The sequence below is a fragment of the Lynx canadensis genome, chromosome B3 (genome assembly GCF_007474595.2).
Source record: "Lynx canadensis isolate LIC74 chromosome B3, mLynCan4.pri.v2, whole genome shotgun sequence".
NCBI lineage: Eukaryota > Metazoa > Chordata > Mammalia > Carnivora > Felidae > Lynx > Lynx canadensis.
In genome coordinates, this window is record NC_044308.2 from 80,995,994 (window position 1) to 81,014,779 (window position 18,786).

The 18,786-nt window shown below is 35.1% G+C and overlaps 1 protein-coding gene across 6 annotated transcripts in view; it reads right to left on the bottom strand.

Annotated features, from left to right (window-relative positions):
• The window catches only part of HEATR5A (HEAT repeat containing 5A), a 122,188-nt gene that overhangs the window by 65,542 nt on the left and 37,860 nt on the right, over positions 1-18,786 (bottom strand). For all 6 annotated transcript variants that reach the window (XM_032593695.1, XM_030318886.2, XM_030318885.1 and 3 more), the window contains exons 12-16: positions 17,331-17,483; positions 16,242-16,341; positions 12,670-12,779; positions 7,290-7,453; positions 7,011-7,186 (exon numbers count right to left, since the gene is read on the bottom strand). In XM_032593695.1, the coding sequence (XP_032449586.1) occupies positions 7,011-7,186; positions 7,290-7,453; positions 12,670-12,779; positions 16,242-16,341; positions 17,331-17,483 (703 nt within the window). The remainder of the gene's footprint in view (positions 1-7,010; positions 7,187-7,289; positions 7,454-12,669; positions 12,780-16,241; positions 16,342-17,330; positions 17,484-18,786) is intronic.

The following is an 18,786-nucleotide window of genomic DNA, read 5'->3' on the forward strand; positions in this document are numbered from 1 at the left end:
TCCATTAGCTATTTATGTAGCTTCTGTGAATTGTTTTACAGTCCGTTACAACACAGGGCTTTTATTTAATTATTTTATTTGCTATTTTTTAATTGAAAGTACAGTTGACATAGGATGTATTAATTTCATGGGAATGCAAGCTGGTGCAGTCACTCTGGAAAACAGTATGGAGGTTCCTCAAAAAACTAAAAATAGAACTACCCTGCGACCCAGCAATTGCACTACTAGGTATTTATCCATGGGATACAAGTGTGTTGTTTCGAACCCCCATGTTTATAGCAGCACTGTCACCAACAGCCAAAGTATGGAAAGAGCCCAAATGTCCATTGATGGATGAATGGATAAAGAAGATGTGGTATATATATACAATGGAGTATTACTCGGCAATCAAAAAGAATGAAATCTTGCCATTTGCAACTACGTGGATGGAATTGGAGGGTGTTATGCTAAGTGAAATTAGAGAAAGACAAAAATCATATGACTTCACTCATATGAGGACTTTAAGAGACAAAACAGATGAGCATAAGGGAAGGGAAACAAAAATAATATAAAAACAGGGAGGGGAACAAAACAGAAGAGACTCATAATATGGAGAACAAACTGAGGGTTACTGGAGGGGGTGTGAGAAAGGGGATGGGCTCAATGGATAAGGGGCATTAAGGAATCTACTCCTGAAATCATTGTTGCACTATATGCTAACTAATTTGGACGTAAATTTAAAAAAATAAAAAATAAAATTAAAAAAAAATTTTAAAAAAAGGATGTATTAATTTCAGTGTATAACAAAGGGATTTGACATTCATATGCATTATGAAGTGATTATCACCATTAAGTCTGGTTACCATCTGTCACCATACAAAATTATTACAATATTATTGACTATATTCCCTATGCTTTATTTTCATCTCCATGCTTTATTTATTTTATAACTTGAAGTTCAGACCTCTTAATCCCCTTCACCTATTTTGCCCATCCTGTGCCATCCCCCTCCCTTGTAGCAATCATCAGTTTGTCCTCAGTATGTATGTATGTATTTGAAGTTCATTTATTTATTTAAAGAGAGGGAGAACACAACAGGAGAAAGGCAGAAAGAGAGAGAGAGAGAGAGAGAGAGAGACAGAAAGAAAGAGAGACCCAAGCAGGATGCGGGGCTCAATCCTACAAACCGAGAGATCATGACTTGAGCCAAAATCAAGAGTCGGATGCTTAACTGAATCACCCAGGTGCTCCTGTTCTCAGTATTTATGAATGTGTTTCTGTTTTGTTCTATTTGTTTATTTTGTTTTTTAGATTCCACATATAAGCAGCACAGGGCTTTTAAATCCTTATGATGAGATTAAAGATAGGTAAGCATAAAATAAACCACCCCAATTTTACACTATTATCTCCAAGGTTTTAAAAACATTGCTTCTAAAAGTTACAGAGAGGAAAGGAGGCAAACCATAAGAGACTCTTAAATACTGAGAACAAACTGAGTATTGATGGGAGGCGGGCAAGAGGGGAAAGTGGGTGATGGGCATTAAGGAGGGCACCTGTTGGGATGAGCACTGGGTGTTGTATGCAAACCAATTTGACAATAAATTATATTTAATATGAAAACAAACAAACAACAACAACAAAAAACCACTGCCTCTGGGGCACCTGGGTGGCTCAGTTGGTTAAGCATCTAACTTCGGTTCAGGTCATGATCTTACAGTTCGTGGTTCAAGCCTCACAGTGGGCTCTGTGCTGACAGCTCAGAGCCTGGAGCCTGCTTCAGATTCTGTGTCTCCCTCTGTCTCTGCCCCTCTATCATTCTATGGAGGCAACAAAGCCTAAGTCAAGTTCTCCAAATGGCACCAAAAAAGAATGCATAGATATGGGCACTGTACTTTTAAGAAATCCAACTGTGGAAGAAGTTAGAAAAAAAGGAAGGAAAGTAGGAGTCTGTGGATTTCATGAGTTGGGGAAAGGAGTATATATAAAATCAATTCACAGAATGTAATAAACATAGTAGAGCACTAGATATTTTGGGAAAACCACAGTAACCTTAAATACTTGATTTATTTAAATATTTCCTTATTTCAAGGTTGAAAAAGTGACAAAGGCAAATGAAAGAAAAAGAAATTCATCCCTTATCCCACCATCTAGAAAGAGCCACTGTTACCGTTTTTGGCATATTTGTTTTAGTCTTCCCCACAAAGACAGAGGAGTATCGTTTTTAGAAAATTAGGATCACAATGTATACTTTGTTAAAATATTTTTTCCTCCCAAACATCATTCCCATCTTGTTAACTATTACATTGAAATAATTTTAAACACCTATTAGTAAAATATAGTCTGGCAATATAATAGTTTATTTAACCAATTTCCTAGTTTGGACATTTAGGCTACTTCTAATTTTCATTATAAACAATATGACAAATATACTATATATAAAACTTTTTCTGCCTGCGTTTTAAGACCATATTAAAGGCATTTTGTTTCAAGAACGTATTTATGTCTAAATTGCCTGTAGAGAAGACTATGGAGAGGTTATGTAAACAAGACAACAAAGAAAATAAGGATAACCACATGGTCAGACTCACAAATTTAAAAACCTAAAATGTCATTATTAGATCATATCCTCATCATCTTTTATCAATGGAACTATATCATGCTGAAATTAGTAAAAATACCTAAGGTTATAGCTTGAGAATTTTGTTATATTGTAATAAAATTTGACCTGTACAGGGGACTGCCAGAGCCCTCTATTTTTTCTCCACCCTGTATCCCCAAATGCTGATGGAGATCTCAACAAAACATTCTGAATCTTCAGGAAGATGGAGGTGACTTGTTTTTAGTAATACTGAATTAATACGCTTAAGTAGTATTGATTACAACATACAATTATTAGTTTGGAATGAAATTAGATGCTGAAACTAAGTTTTGGATCTAGAGAAATTAAAAATACACCACCAACTGACTAAACAGCAAGACATAACATCTGAAAATGATGATTTAATATGCTTTCAGGGAAGGTGTCTATGGTGAAAATTTCTAGTATTGTGAACTAGAACTATGCTTTTTCTCTTTCTCCATCAACTCACAATCTATAACATTTTACAGCATTTATAGCAGTGGTTCTCACCCTGGCTGCATGTCAGAATCACCTAAGGAGTTTTTAAATTTTCAATACCTAACATATATGCATACCATACAATTATTTTTATTTATTTTGAAAAAGAGAGTGATATAAAGAGAGAAAGAGAGAGAGAGAGAGAGACAGAGAGAGAGAGAGAGAGAGAGAGAGAGAAAGAGTATGCCAAGCAGGCTCCACAATGTTAGTACAGAGCCCTGATGCAGGGCTCAATCTTAATGAACCGTGAGATTGTGACCTGAGTGAAACCAAGAGTCAGAAGCTTAAGGGACTGAGCCATCAGGTGCCCCACATACCATACTATTAAATCAGAATCTACAATTTAAAAAGTTGTCCATATGACTGCAACGTATTGTCAAGGTCAGAACAATCTTCAGGTGAATTAAGTAATTCATTCTTTGGATGGAGGTGCAAAATGTTTGAAATTAACTACAAACAACACAAGCACAAGAACAATCACAGTTTTTTTCTATATAAAATTATCTTAACACTCTAGAAATTTAAACATTTAGTCATTTAAAATTACCAATGCAAAGTTTTCTTACTTTTAAAATCCTATAGTCAAAATAGAGAAAACCAACTGACTTAAAGACAACTTAATTTCTACGTGCATAAATAAAATATGAAAAATGTATTTCTAATCTTAGGGCAATCTCTTGTTATAAAAGAATTTCTTTTAAGCTGTTTAAACACAAAGCTAACCTCAATGACAACAAAATGCTTTGAAATATTCAGCTGCTGGTTGTCAAATACAGTACTTTGATTAAAAACATTTTTTTTCTCTAGAAATGTAAATATACAGCCAAAAGAAAAAGGGTACGCATTTTTAACAAGTGTCATATCTGGACAACAGGAAATGAGAAACTTAACTTTCTTATTTAAATAGTTTCTCTCCTCTGGTCCTCTAATGACACCCAATGGTGACTGCTAATGGATGCTTATGACCCACTTTTTGTATCTGGGATCCTGCTAGACCACTTCCTTTAAAAATCTCCAAAGTAATGCCTACTATTTTTTTTTTTTTGATGTTTATGTATTTTGAGAGAGAGAGAGAGGAAGAGAGAGAGAGGGAGACAGAGGATCTGAAGCAGGCTCTGTGCTGACAGCAGAGAGCCTAATGCAGGGCTCAAACTTATGAACTGTGAGATCGTGACCTGAGCTGAAGTCGGATGCTTAACCAACTGAGTCACCCAGGCAACCCTGCCTACTATTTTTATTCAGTTAGACTCTAAACACAGTATGTTTTGCTTTTACCAGGTCTCAATATTTTTATTAAACAAAACCTCCCCTCATTAAATATATATTCATTCTATATACTATTTTAGTCCAGGTGACGTTAAAGAAACTTAGTATAAAGTTAATTAAATTTTAAACAGAAGTGAAAAGCCATTTTCCTAAACTGCAAATGGGCAATAACTCTTAAAAAAAAAAAAAAAAACCCAAAACCCAAAAAACTTCTCTGAGAGTAATATAATCAATTTTTTTACTTTTGTTAAATTTTTTTTTAAATGTTTATTTATTCTTGGTGGGGGGGGAGGAGCAGAGAGAGGGAGACACAGAATCCGAAGCAGGCTCCAGGCTCTGAGCTGTCAGCACAGAGCCTGATGTGGGGCTCGAACTCACGAACCACAAGATCATGACATGGGCCGAAGTCAGATGCTTAACTAACTGAGCCACGTGACTGAGCTTGGTGGGGAGTAACCATGCACCCTATAAAATCAATTTTTTAAAAGGAAAGTTTGGAAGATGTATATTCTTTTCTTTTTTACTTTTTGTCTTAGATCTATCAAAAAGAGTTAGTGGAGCCATTTAAGAACATGCTCAATTTAAATATTTTACCTACAAGTTTCATCACTGCAATTACTACTGTAATAACCCAAATTAATTATTTTAAATTGTACGCTCTATAACACGGTACAGTTACAGACTAGTTCAACTCCCATCCTCTCTATCAATTCTTTGCATATTCCAGACTACTGTGATTTTCCTCTCATCTTTTAGTGCTATGACATTCATTTATAATTTAGTCATAAGTTGTCTAAATACCGTAAGTTTATGGTTACAGTATACACAGGGAGCTACTGGCTATAAATAAATTTGGGGAAAACACCATGTTTTGAAATTTAAGTTCTGGAAAGACATCTCAAAGTGTGTGTGTGTGTCTATCTTATGATACTGAGGAAATACCACCATCATTTTCAATAAAATGACATGAGACTATTAAAACTGAACATAAAGTTTATTCACTTTTCAATCCCCTGAAAGTAAAGTATCTAAAGACCTGTTTCAAAAATGTGTTGTCAGGGTCACATAGTTTGTAGAGCATGTGACTCTTGATCTTGGGGTCATGAGTTCAAGCCCCATGTTGGACCTAAAGCTTACTTTAAAAAGAAAACATGCAAAACCCCAAAATGTGTTGCTGATAAGATTCAAATATTTTTGTGAATGTTCGTCAAAGAGAGTAAATTCTCTACCTAATTGGTATTCTCTGGAAGACATAACTAGATAAAAATGACATAAAAGCTATGATCTAGTTACATGTATTATTTTTAGTTTAGCATGCCAGAAGCAGAGAGGAAAAAAGAGAGGGTGAGAGGCAGTGGGGTGAGGAAGAGGAGAGAGAAAGAGAGCAAAGGGAAGGAAGGAGAGAATATGAATAAATGAGGATAGTTATTAATTTGTAAATTGTTAAACAGCATAGCCTATAGGAGAAATTCACGTCACATTTAGTATCTCACAGAATTTCCTGAATACTAGATACAACTAGTGTTTTTTGATCTCCATGAAAGGTATTACTTCAGTTATCAAAAGAAACTGTCATTCTCAATAAGAAACCATTTATTAGCCTGTGATATTTCAAAACTGAAGTTTACTTTGAGTGGACAGAAATCTACCAAACTGAAGACTAATCAATTTTAACCTAATTTTTGAAATCCACGAAACTATAATGGCTCCACAAAACCTCCAAGGTAAGAAAGCCTATGAGACCTAATCTAAGCAGAAAACCAGTGTTCTTTTTTGTAACAATAACTCATAAATCAAAAATTTTTTATTTTTTTTAAATAAAAAAAACCTTTTAAAGTTTATTTATTTATTTTTGAGAGAGAGAGAGCACACATGAGCAGGGAAGGGGCAGAGAGAGTGAGAGGAAGAATCCAAAACAGACTCCATGCAGATAGCACCATGCAGGGCTCAATCTCATGAACCATGTGATCATGAACCGAGCCAAAACCAAGAGTCAGACACTTAATCAAATGAGCCACCCAAGTGCCCCTAAATCAAAATTCTTGTATCAATGAGTTTTTTAATTTGTATTTTCATTTGTATTGTCAGTGAAGTATTATATCACAACAGAGCTTAGCAGTTTTCAGTTTAACTGAATTTAATTTATTGACTTAACACTTATTAGGTATTAGCCAGGTGAATCATTAAACAAGAGCCTTGATCTCACTTTTACTTGTCATCTGTAAGAAATCTTTTATAGTGGGGTGCCTGGGTGGCTCAGTGGTTAAATGTCAGACTCTTGATTTTGGCTCACGTCATGATCTCACAGTTCATGGTATTGAGCCCTGTGTCCCGCTCTGCTCTGGCAGCACAGAACCTATATAGGATTCTTTCTCTTTCTCTCTCTCTCTCTCTCTCTCTCTCTCTCTCTCTCTCCCTCTCCTTCTCTCTCTGCCCCTCCCCTGGTCACGGGTACATGCACATGCATGACTCTCTTTCACAAACATTAAAAAAAATCTTTTATACTAATGAGAACTTCTGACAATATTTTTATTACGCACCAGTTCTATTACATATTCACTAAACCAATTACCAACTCTTAAATATTATATTTCAGGGTAAGTGAACAATTTAATTCAGGATAAGTGAACTACTAAAGATGGTTTACCTTTGAGCTTCTCCCACATGAGCACATACAACTCCAAAGAGCTTGACTGCAGAGCTAATAACTGATAGTACTGGAGGTAGAGGCTTAGGCACTGAATCTCCCAATACATCTTTCTCATAAATAGCATAAGGGTCATACTCCAAACTTCCACAAGCAATACCATTACCAAGCAGGAGCTAAAAACAAACAAACAAACAAACAAACAAAAATATATATATAAAATTAAAATGACTGTTCACAGAATGAATCAACCCAAGAGTCAATGGAAAATCACTATACCTGTTCTTCAATAAATCTATGGTCAGTTTCTTGTAGCAAAGGACTTAATATCACAAGATCATCCCTATGACAGAGGGGTGGAAGTAAAAATGCAGATGCTGCCACCTGTATATCAGAGGCAGTCAAGTCAGCAGCCAGCTCTTTGAGGATGGCACAAAGGTTTCCTGTTGAGTTAGAGAAATCAGCAATTAGCAATTTAATAAAAACAGTTAACCAATTAGAGTACAGGGTTAAAAAAAAAAAAAAAACAAGCAGAACTTTAATCTACACATCAGCCAACTTTAATCTATCATAGCCAAAGATGACGTATATCATCCTTGAAAAATGCCCTACAAACAAATGGCTCAACTATGTGTTACTGGTCACAAGGCTAAGAATACATACTGAAAAGACATCTCAAAGTATGTGTGTATATACCTTGTGATGCTGAATAAATACTACCGTCATTTTAAATAAAGTGACATGAAGTACAAAAATAGAATTAAAAAAGATGAATATAAAAGCAGATAAATTACATTTGTTTAAAAAAAAAAACACAGCCTAAAAAAACTTTATGAACATTAGACACATTTTCATTATGGAAAATTTCAAACATATACAAAAGCAGACATAATAGTATTATGATACCCCTCCCCACCACCTCAGCATCTTGACCAGCTGGATCAATTTTGCTTCACCTATACCTCCATCTACTATCTCACCACCTCTCATATTATTCTGAAGCAAATCGTAAAAGGATTTCATTTCATCTATAAATATTTCCTTGTGTATCACCGAAAGTTAAGGACATTTTAAACAATCCTATTATAATATCATAGTTTTTTTTTAATGTTTTAAAAACCACTAAACATCAAATATTCACTCAGTATTCAAATTTTCAATTGTCATAAATGCCTGTTTTTGTTTGCTTTTGTTTGAATCAAGGTCTAAGTAAAGCCTATATGTTTTAACTAATTGATATATCTTAAGTCTCATTCAATCTAAAGGTTGTCTCTCTACCTTCCCCCCCCCTGTAATTTATTTGAAGAAATGAGGTTATTTGTTCTGAACAAGTTTCTACAGTCTGAGTTTTTGTGATTATGCCCCCCAGTGCAGCTTAATTTGTTCCTATATTGTCTGTATTGTTTTGTAAATTAATAATTTGGAACTTGAATCCAGAAAGGATTCATTTTATTTGTGTTTTGGGGGTCAACCTAGTTCACAGGTGGCATTGCTATCTTCTCTAAGACATGAGACAGTATATGGTTGTCTCTCTTATATGTACATTTTGATAAATTTGTCCATTATCATATTAACCTAATTACCATTTCAAACATATTTACAACTAAATAGTTTCTCTACTTCTCACTTATGTTTTTAAAGATTTTTTTATTTTTAAGTAATCTCTCCACCAAACATCAAAGTGAAACTTAGAATCACGAGATCAAGAGTCACACACTCCATGGACTGAGCCAGCCAGGCCCCTCCATTTCTCATTTAAAGTGACAGCTCACCTAAAGGTCCCTAAACAAAGTACACTTAAGGATGATTCCATTTTCTTTTATATTTTTTCAAAGTTTATTTTTATTTTTTTTTATATATGAAATTTATTGACAAATTGGTTTCCATATAACACCCAGTGCTCATCCCAAAAGGTGTCAAAGTTTATTTTTATTTATTTTGAAGAGAGAGAGAGAGATAGACAGCACAAAGTTGGGGAGAGGGGCAGAGAGAGAGAGAGAGAGAGAGAGAGCGAGCGAGCGAGCGAGCATGCAAGAGAATCCCAAGCAGGCTCTGGGCTATCAGCACAGAGACAGATGTGGGGCTCGATCTCACAACCATGAGATCATTACCTGAGTAGAGATCAAGAGTCAGACACTTAACCGACTGAACCACCCAGGCACCCCAAGGATGATTCCATTTTAAAATGCGGATATGCTTTTTTAATAGACATACATCACTGACTTTGTGATGCTAATGAGGAGCAATATCTAGTGTAGAGAATATTAAAATACTTGAAAGGGGATTCATAACAATACTAAATAGGAAATAAAAACTAAGAACCCAATTTTTACTAGACAAGCCTCAGAAAACTAAGTCACTCTCGTGAGAAAAATCTGCATCTGCTGAACAACCACAAAGAAAAGTCATATAAATTCTTAAATAAGTCCCATGTAACAAAAACAATTTCCTACTATGTCTTGTAAACTTACCTTCTGACAACCCACTGTACCAAGTGATATCATTAGAACTTTAAGCTTCTGTTTTGTGGGGCGACCAGGTGGCTGAGTTGGTTAAGCAAATGCTCTTGATCTCAGCTCAGGTCACGATCTCGCAGTTCCTAGGAGCTCTACACTGGGCACTGTGCAGTCTGTTTGGGATTCTCTCTCTGCCCCTTTCTCTCCAAGCTCCTCCCCTGCTCATGCTCTGTCTCTCAAAATAAATAAAATCTTAACACAATAAACTTCTGTTTTGTTTCTTGCCATATTTTCTGAGATAATTAGATATATACTTTAAAGACTACTACTTCCTTTTGTGTTAAATATTTAGAAATTACTATAGGTTATTATTGTATGATGAGCCATTATTTTAAGTGTCAATTGATATTTTAATGGTAAAGTTCTTATTGTTATGCTCCATGCACATTTACCTATTAAAAAGAGTACCATTAAAAAAAAAAAAGTCTTTAAGGAAAAAATTCTTAATTTTATTTCTATAGTTTTAAAGATAGAAAAAAGATAGCGAAGAAATGGCAAATTACTATTTTTGGTTGAAACAAAACTATTAATACCACCATATTTTCATTTTTCTATTAACTAATTTCTTCTTTAAGTCATGTTAGAAAAATAGATACACTTGAAACTGATAAAGAGGGTAAATTCAGATTCTATTTTTCAAGAAGTTTAGAGTAATTTCCAACTTTGTCTTCCTGTGAACACTCTGTAACTAATTTAAAATCTATACATGTGTATATCTGTTATTTCTTTAGGAATTCTGACTGCATTCTCAAACTCCAATTCTGAGAAAAAAGCACAAGACTTTGTTCTTCTCTTTAAGTCCTTATAGGGCAGACTTATATTATCATCATTAGAAGATATACTGCAGATCTTAAATTGATATCTTGGTATTCATAGATATTTAATCAAGACTGAAAAATAAGTCAATTTCTGTCATCTGTAGTTTGAACTAAACTCCAAAATATGGTAAAATTGATATGTCTAAAGGGAATTGCTTTTGCCAGAAGTTGACAACTATCTGGTATGGAACATAGAAATTATCCCTAGGGCTTTTATTAGATATCTAGGAGGTAAATACTTTTATGTAGTAAGAGATAGCACACAATGAGACAGACTTATCATTAAGCCTTGACTGTTAAGTCTTTTGTAGGTTACTTATAAATAGTATACAGCACAGCATGAAGCATATCTATAATCTTGATTCCATTATTTACTGCATATATGTTCTTGAGTTGGTTTTTTTATAAATTTGCTGTACCTTTATCTGTCTAATGAGGAAAATGTAACTAGCTCATTGTATTATGCTAAGATAAATGAAGTAAATAATATATACAATCTCTACCACAGTGTCTGCCCTACAGAAATGATTCTTTTGATTTTTTTTTTTTTTTCAACGTTTATTTATTTTTGGGACAGAGAGAGACAGAGCATGAGCGGGCGAGGGGCAGAGAGAGAGGGAGACACAGAATCGGAAACAGGCTCCAGGCTCTGAGCCAACAGCCCAGAGCCCGACGCGGGGCTCGAACTCACGGACCGCGAGATCGTGACCTGGCTGAAGTCGGACGCTTAACCGACTGCGCCACCCAGGCGCCCCAGAAATGATTCTTTTGATACAGTCCTTGGGAAATGACAATGTACCCATCTTTTTCCAGTTCTTCTTATACTAAATGATTACTTTATCATCAAATATTTTGCTAGGTACATTTGTGAACCAGGAAGAGAGGCAGTGGGAACAATACCATTCACATAATAATAAAGGCCAAAACAGAAATTACAAGTTATAGGTTTGAACTAATGTGGTATATATTATACTGCATTTATTTGCAGAATAAGGATATAAGCCAATAAAAGTATTTTTACAGGAAACAGAGGGGCAGAGAGAGAGGGAGACACAGAATCGGAAACAGGCTCCAGGCTCTGAGCCATCAGCCCAGAGCCCGACGCGGGGCTCGAACTCACGGACCGCGAGATCGTGACCTGGCTGAAGTCGGACGCTTAACCGACTGCGCCACCCAGGCGCCCCAGAAATGATTCTTTTGATACAGTCCTTGGGAAATGACAATGTACCCATCTTTTTCCAGTTCTTCTTATACTAAATGATTACTTTATCATCAAATATTTTGCTAGGTACATTTGTGAACCAGGAAGAGAGGCAGTGGGAACAATACCATTCACATAATAATAAAGGCCAAAACAGAAATTACAAGTTATAGGTTTGAACTAATGTGGTATATATTATACTGCATTTATTTGCAGAATAAGGATATAAGCCAATAAAAGTATTTTTACAGGAAACAGATTTGAAAGTCATAATCAACTTAATTATTAAGACTCTTAAAACAAGCATCTTGAGTATTTGGCAGTAGCAATATATTTTCTTAAAACTGTGCTTTAGATTTACAAGAAAGCTTTTAGGACTATTTTAAAATAGGGGCAAGTTTATTTTATGAATCATAGTATGCCAGTAATCTAAAGTTGTATTTGAACCCAATAAAGGCAAAACCTATACCCTAAACATTATAAAATCAATCATATCTTGGTAGTTCAGTATTTTTGTAAATGTTTATTTATTTTTGAGAGAGAGCACAAGTGGGGCAGGGGCACAGAGAGAGGGAGACAGAGAATCTGTCTTCTACAAGTGGGCTCTGTGCGGACAGCAGCGAGCTGGATCTGGGGCTCAAACTTGGAAAGCACGAGTTCATGACCTAAGACAAAGTTGGATGCTTAACCACTGAGCCACCCAGGTGTCCCTTGGTAGTTGAGTATTAAACTTCTATCTAGGCAGAGTGAAGAATAGAATAGTGCAACATAATATGTACAGCAGAAAATCACTATAGAAGGAAACTAGGAATGGCCAAATGTCTACTAGACTTACATTATATATTCTGTACCAAAGACCAGAGTAGAATCAAGACCAATCTTTGTGACTCATTCTCTTCCACACAGTGGAACTAGGGTCTTTTTTTCCCAGAGGAGAAAAGAAAGTAAGACATTATTTACTATATAATGGTGAACACAATGGCTAAGATTGAACTCCCTAAACCTCCTAGAAGTAAGACACTAAATAAATGCCATATCATTCATTCATTCATTCATTCATTCAGGTATTACTTTCCAGGCACTGTCCTGGCCACAAACAAAACATTTTGGTTTAAAGCACATACCTTCATAGGTTTCCGGAGGTAATAAAATCAATAATTCATAAAGCCTCTGTCTATAAACTAATGATGGTGTTTTCAAAGGACTTCCATATGCTTTTAGCACTGAAGAAAGCCTTAAAGTAAAAGAAAAAGTATATTTTAAGTACATAAGTTATACAACATATAAACACCGAACAGGCTGACATATAAATGCAAAATAGCTACACATATTATTAGTAAACATGAGTGCTCCTTTTATGTTTCTTTTTTTCTTTTTTTTTTTAAGTTTATTTATTTATTTATTTTGAGAGAGTACACACAAGGGAGGGGGAGAGGGGGAGGGAGGGGGGAGAGAGGGAGAGAGGGAGAGAAGGGGGGGGAGAGAGAGAGAGAGAGAGAGAGAGACAGAGAGAATTTCCAGCAGGCTCCAAGCCACCCAGTGCAGAGCCTGATGTGGGGTTTGAACTCATGAATTGTCAGATCATGACCTGAGTTGATACTAGGAGTCAGACACTTCACTGACTGAGCCACCCAATTGCCCCTTATTTACCTTTAAATGGTAGTAATCTAGTTAACACATGTGGGGAGAGAATATAAATAAGTATTATAAAGGGAAAAATCCAGAAGAATCTAAAAATAAATGTTTAATACAGGAGAGTTTAGCAAGGTGGCTGGATATAATCTTAATTACATTTTTATATAATAGCAATAAAGAAATTATACATACTTACACTCTCCCACTACCACATACTTAATTGATAACTGCAATGAAAAATATAAAGTATCTGGGAATAAATTTTTAAAAAGACTATTTGTAAATTAGTGAAGTAGAGGAAATATACAGACCTAAGTACTTTCTCAATTTGTTTAAGAAAAATAACAAAAGGGGTTTGTATGTTTTAACTTAAGAGAGGAAGCAATCATTTATGCAACAAAAAAACTTATTATATTTTATCACCTAATAAAATACCATTTTAAAAAAATTCTTGGGGTGCCTGGTTGGCTTTAGAACATGTGACTGTTGATCTTGGGGTCGTGAGTTCAAGCCCCACGTTGGGTGTAGAGCTTGCTTACTTACTTACTTACTAAAACAAACAAGCAAAAAGACATATAAGACTTTCATAGAAAAAAATTATAATTTGTAGAGGACCTCAATAATAGGAAATGTGTTGGGGCGCCTGGGTGGCGCAGTCGGTTAAGCGTCCGACTTCAGCCAGGTCACGATCTCGCGGTCCGTGAGTTCGAGCCCCGCGTCGGGCTCTGGGCTGATGGCTCAGAGCCTGGAGCCTGTTTCCGATTCTGTGTCTCCCTCTCTCTCTGCCCCTCCCCCGTTCATGCTCTATCTCTCTCTGTCCCAAAAATAAATAAACGTTGAAAAAAAAAATAAATAAAAATAATAGGAAATGTGTTTGATTATTGTAAAAATACCAATTATTTTCAAATTTATCAATAGACTCAATGTAATTCCAATTAAATTTCAACAGCCTACCATCAGAAGTGTTAAGAAGGGTCAAATTATGCCTAAAGATGAATAAGGCCAACAAGCTTGCTTTAACAGATACTAAAATTTACTAGATAATGTGGTACTGGCCCAGAAAAGGGCAAACACACCAGTGGAACAAAACAGAGAACATGGAAACAGACCATGTATACAGGAATACAATACATGGCAGATGAATGGCAACTGCTGGAGCTAGTGTGGATTCTTTAGTAAAGAATGGGACCATTTGTTATCCATATTAAAAAGTAAAATGAAATTGGATCCCTACCTCACTCCAAACACAAAAATCAATTCCACATGGATTAAACACTTAAATGAAATGTGAAAGACAAAACCTTAAATATTTCAGAAATATAAGAAAGTAATTTTATAAATCTGAAGATTTTTTAAACCAAAAGACAGAAAGTACTAACCAAAAAGTAAAAGATTGATAAATCTGACAGTTAATGTCTGTTCATCAAAAAACTATTTTACCTAAAAATAAAAGACATGCATGAATACGGATTTCCTAGAAGGGAACATACTAAGGAATAATAAATATATAAAATGACAAATAATTAGGAACCAGATATAGAAATTAAAATCAGGGGCGCCTGGGTGGCGCAGTCGGTTAAGCGTCCGACTTCAGCCAGGTCACGATCTCGCGGTCCGGGAGTTCGAGCCCCGCGTCAGTCAGAGCCTGGAGCCTGTTTCCGATTCTGTGTCTCCCTCTCTCTCTGCCCCTCCCCCGTTCATGCTCTGTCTCTCTCTGTCCCAAAAATAAATAAACGTTGAAAAAAAAAATTAAAAAAAAAAAAAAAAGAAATTAAAATCATAATGAGATACCAACTTATATCTACTGGAAAGCTAGAAATGATGTCTGAGTAAATGTTAGTGAAGAACTGGAGCAAAGGATACTCGCATATACTATTGGCATAAATACACAAGAATTCTGGAAAATATGTAATTTGGATATTTCACTGACAGAATTAGGATAAGTTATATACTCACACAATTAAATATTATATAACAATCAAAATGAATGAACAAACTTACTCATAGACGAAGTTGAGAAACATGATGAGTAAAAAAAGTTAAGTCTCAGAAACAGTATACTATATGCCTGATCAAAACCAAGCAAAACTAAACACTGTTTAGGGAAGCATATATATATGTGATATACTTTCTGAAAATGCAAAGGAATGACAACTATAAAATTCAGGACAGTGATTACCTCTAAAGTAAAGAGTAAAGAATGGTGTTAGAAAGGAAGTCACAGATAACTTCAATAGTATTGCTAATGTTCCAGTTTAAGGGTAGCTAACACTGGCCCATCATCTGTTTTTGTAAATTAAGTTTTACTGGAACACAGCCACATTTACTCATTTATAGATTATCTATGACAGCTTTTGAGCCAAAACAGGGTTGAGTAGATGCAACAGAGACTGTATGGCCTGCAAAGCCTATAATGTTTATAATCTGGCCCTTCACAGCAAACATTTGCTAATCCTTCCTCAGGTTGTGTTAGATTCACAGTGTTCATTTTATTATTATGCTTTGTAAGCCAGACCTTAAATGTATTTTTGTGTAATACACTAAATTTTATATCATTAAATACTTTCTGGAAAAACTTTCTTTAAACTATACATTATATTAATTTGGAAATTACAAGTGCTCTTGACATATATTGGATTTTCTTTATGTTTTCTTATATGTTTAAGTCGAATGTATGAAAAATAAAAACAACAAAAAACTAAAACTGTTAACAAGCATCTGGTTCTTATGAACACAGAATAGCACTAACAAACCAATAAAATGCATACCTGAAAAGGTTAACAGGCTTAATATTTAATTTCTTGGTTAAATCTTACTGTTTGGAAGATACAATATCCACCAAGTAACTTTCCTTCCCTTTTAATATGTATTTTTCTTTCAAGATCCTAGCCTAAAAAAAAAAAATCACGTAACTAAATGTTTGCCTTCCACTGCAAAAGGAAAATCATTCACCAACCATACAAACTTGGCCTTATTAATGTACTAAACAGCTATTAACACAATCCCACAGTAACTGACTGCTATTAGAAAATTTTATCATATCTAAATAGCAGATCCTTACTGAGTTAGCAAATCCACAGCACAAGGAAGTGGTGGAAGAAGACGCTGAATTACTTCCCCAGTAAGGAGATCACCACAGTGGGAAACAAAACTCTTGACAGCTGAAAAATAGAACAGATTTTTATTTGGCAGAGTGTAATGAACCATGAAAAAAAGCATTCAATTATGGTACAGTATTCTGAATTTTTATTAGAGGAATAAAGAAATGTGCTAAAAACAAAAAATTCTTGAAACTCTAGTACAAAGAGGAAGCTAGGGTCTTTTACCTCTAATCAAGCTGGAAAAAAAAAACCAAAAAACAAAAAAACCCAAAAGCCAAAAAACAAAAAACAAACAAACAAAACAATTCCTAGAATCACTGAAGGAGACCAAAAACCAAGTTAACAAAATGCTGCTTTCCTGGGGTTTACTCAGCTTCTGAGCTAAATTAGCTTAGAACCTCAAGTTTGCCAGTTCTACACTAATTATGCAAAACTATGATGACATTTGAGTCAACAGTGCTGGGTTCTAATAGGTGTTACCTGAAACACAAGTTTTCAGAAGGAGTTACTTCATATGTAGAATAAAATGAATATTTTAAAGTTAGACTGAGTTTCAAGATGAATTTCAAAACGGTCTTCATTTTTTAAGGGTAAAAATGCCATGAATAAACAAACAAAACCAAAATCAATGTTTCCATGTCTTTCCAGAAATACTTTCTTCCTCAGTTCAAATATTCATGGTAGATGCTATTTTTAAATGGTTCATATACTATGGGAGGGTACAACTTTCATATACAAAAAACTAAATGGAAACTGTACTTAATTAAATCCAATCCTAGTATTTCTAAAAAGAGGAATGAATGCCTACTAAAGACAAAGCAATCTTGACAGTTCTCAGTTGGATTACATCTAAGAAAACATGCATTATCCTAAGGATCAGAGCTCTAACTTTGGTTTATCGTACATTTGTTATAATCACTAACTAATTATATACAATTACAAAAATATCCTAAGTAGATATTTCCACCATTAAAGATATAAACACATGAAAAGTTAAAGAGTGGGAAAAAGCCAAAGGAAAGCGAGAAAGCAAACCAAACTTGACCTACCACAGAGCGCACCAGCTCGTCCTTCCAAGGTTACCTGCCATGTAAATGAATCTCCTCGGCTCTTTTCTGTTTCTAGATCTTTAGGAGACACTGGAAAGACACACTTCCACAACAGCAGAACTCGAGCAAGGTGATGACTGACAACTGCAGGACCTGTAATTTATTTAACTTGTCACTTATAAAAAAACCCAAAGCGTTAATCTTTAAATTCAATTAATAAGCAGGAACTTCTCTCTTCAAATACACATATTTTAATCCACTACTGCAATTTGCCCCTTTTCTTAACTTCTGTTTCCAATAAATGTGCTACTTCTGAAAGAATTGCTATCTAAAGTACTGGGATTACAGAGAGAAGAAACAAGGAACAGTAGAGTATGGGCTCTATGGTCAGCTCTTTTACTAGTGCTGTGACCTGTAGGTTTGGTTTTTTAACTATGAAATGAAGGTAGCACTACCTACATTACTTGTCTCCGAGGGTTTGTCAGATCTAAATGATAGCGCACACTTCACAGTACTTTGAAGAACTGTACTGTATCGTGTAAATCCAAGGTACTACTGTTTGGGTAACAAATAACAGTGTATACTGAGAGTAATGCTAATTTTTGAAAGCAACGTGTTCCAGGCCAAAAATCAGATGTGATATATCTGATAGGACTTAAAAAAAAAAAAAAAAAAAAAACCTTCAGGTCAGTAACATTTATGAAATGAGAGATCATAAATAAACTCAGTCATGAAAGGCAATGTACAATGATATCATCTTACTTGATAGCGTCAAATTAAGAAAAAAGAAAAACTAGTTAGTACAAAAAAACAAACTCACAGCTTTTCTCCCAAAGTTATTTTCTTTAAAATTACAAGTTATCTTAAAGTATCTTATAAGTGGGGCGCCTGGGTGGCGCAGTCGGTTGAGCGTCCGACTTCAGCCAGGTCACGATCTCGCGGTCCGTGAGTTCGAGCCCCGCGTCGGGCTCTGGGCTGATGGCTCAGAGCCTGGAGCCTGTTTCCGATGCTGTGTCTCCCTCTCTCTCTGCCCCTCCCCCGTTCATGCTCTGTCTCTCTCTGTCCCAAAAATAAATAAACGTTGAAAAAAAAAAATTAAAAAAAAAAATAAATAAATAAAGTATCTTATAAGTATTCCTTTTTTATTATTCCCATGTTGTGCACTGTATGTTTTTCCTCTGTAGTAAGGCAACATAACCTAGAACTAGTAACAATGGCCTCTAGAAAACCACCAGGTTAATACCCTGGTCCATCCAACTTACTAGCTGTGTAAACTTGGGTAAGTTAACCTTTTTGTGCCTCAATTTCCTCATCTATAAATGGAGTAATAATTGTATTTATTTCACTGGACCCTTTCCGAGGCTTATATGAGCTTATATATAAAATAGTGTTTCACTCATGATAACCATTTATATGATGTTTGACATTAAGCAATTATCATTCAAAATTTGCATAT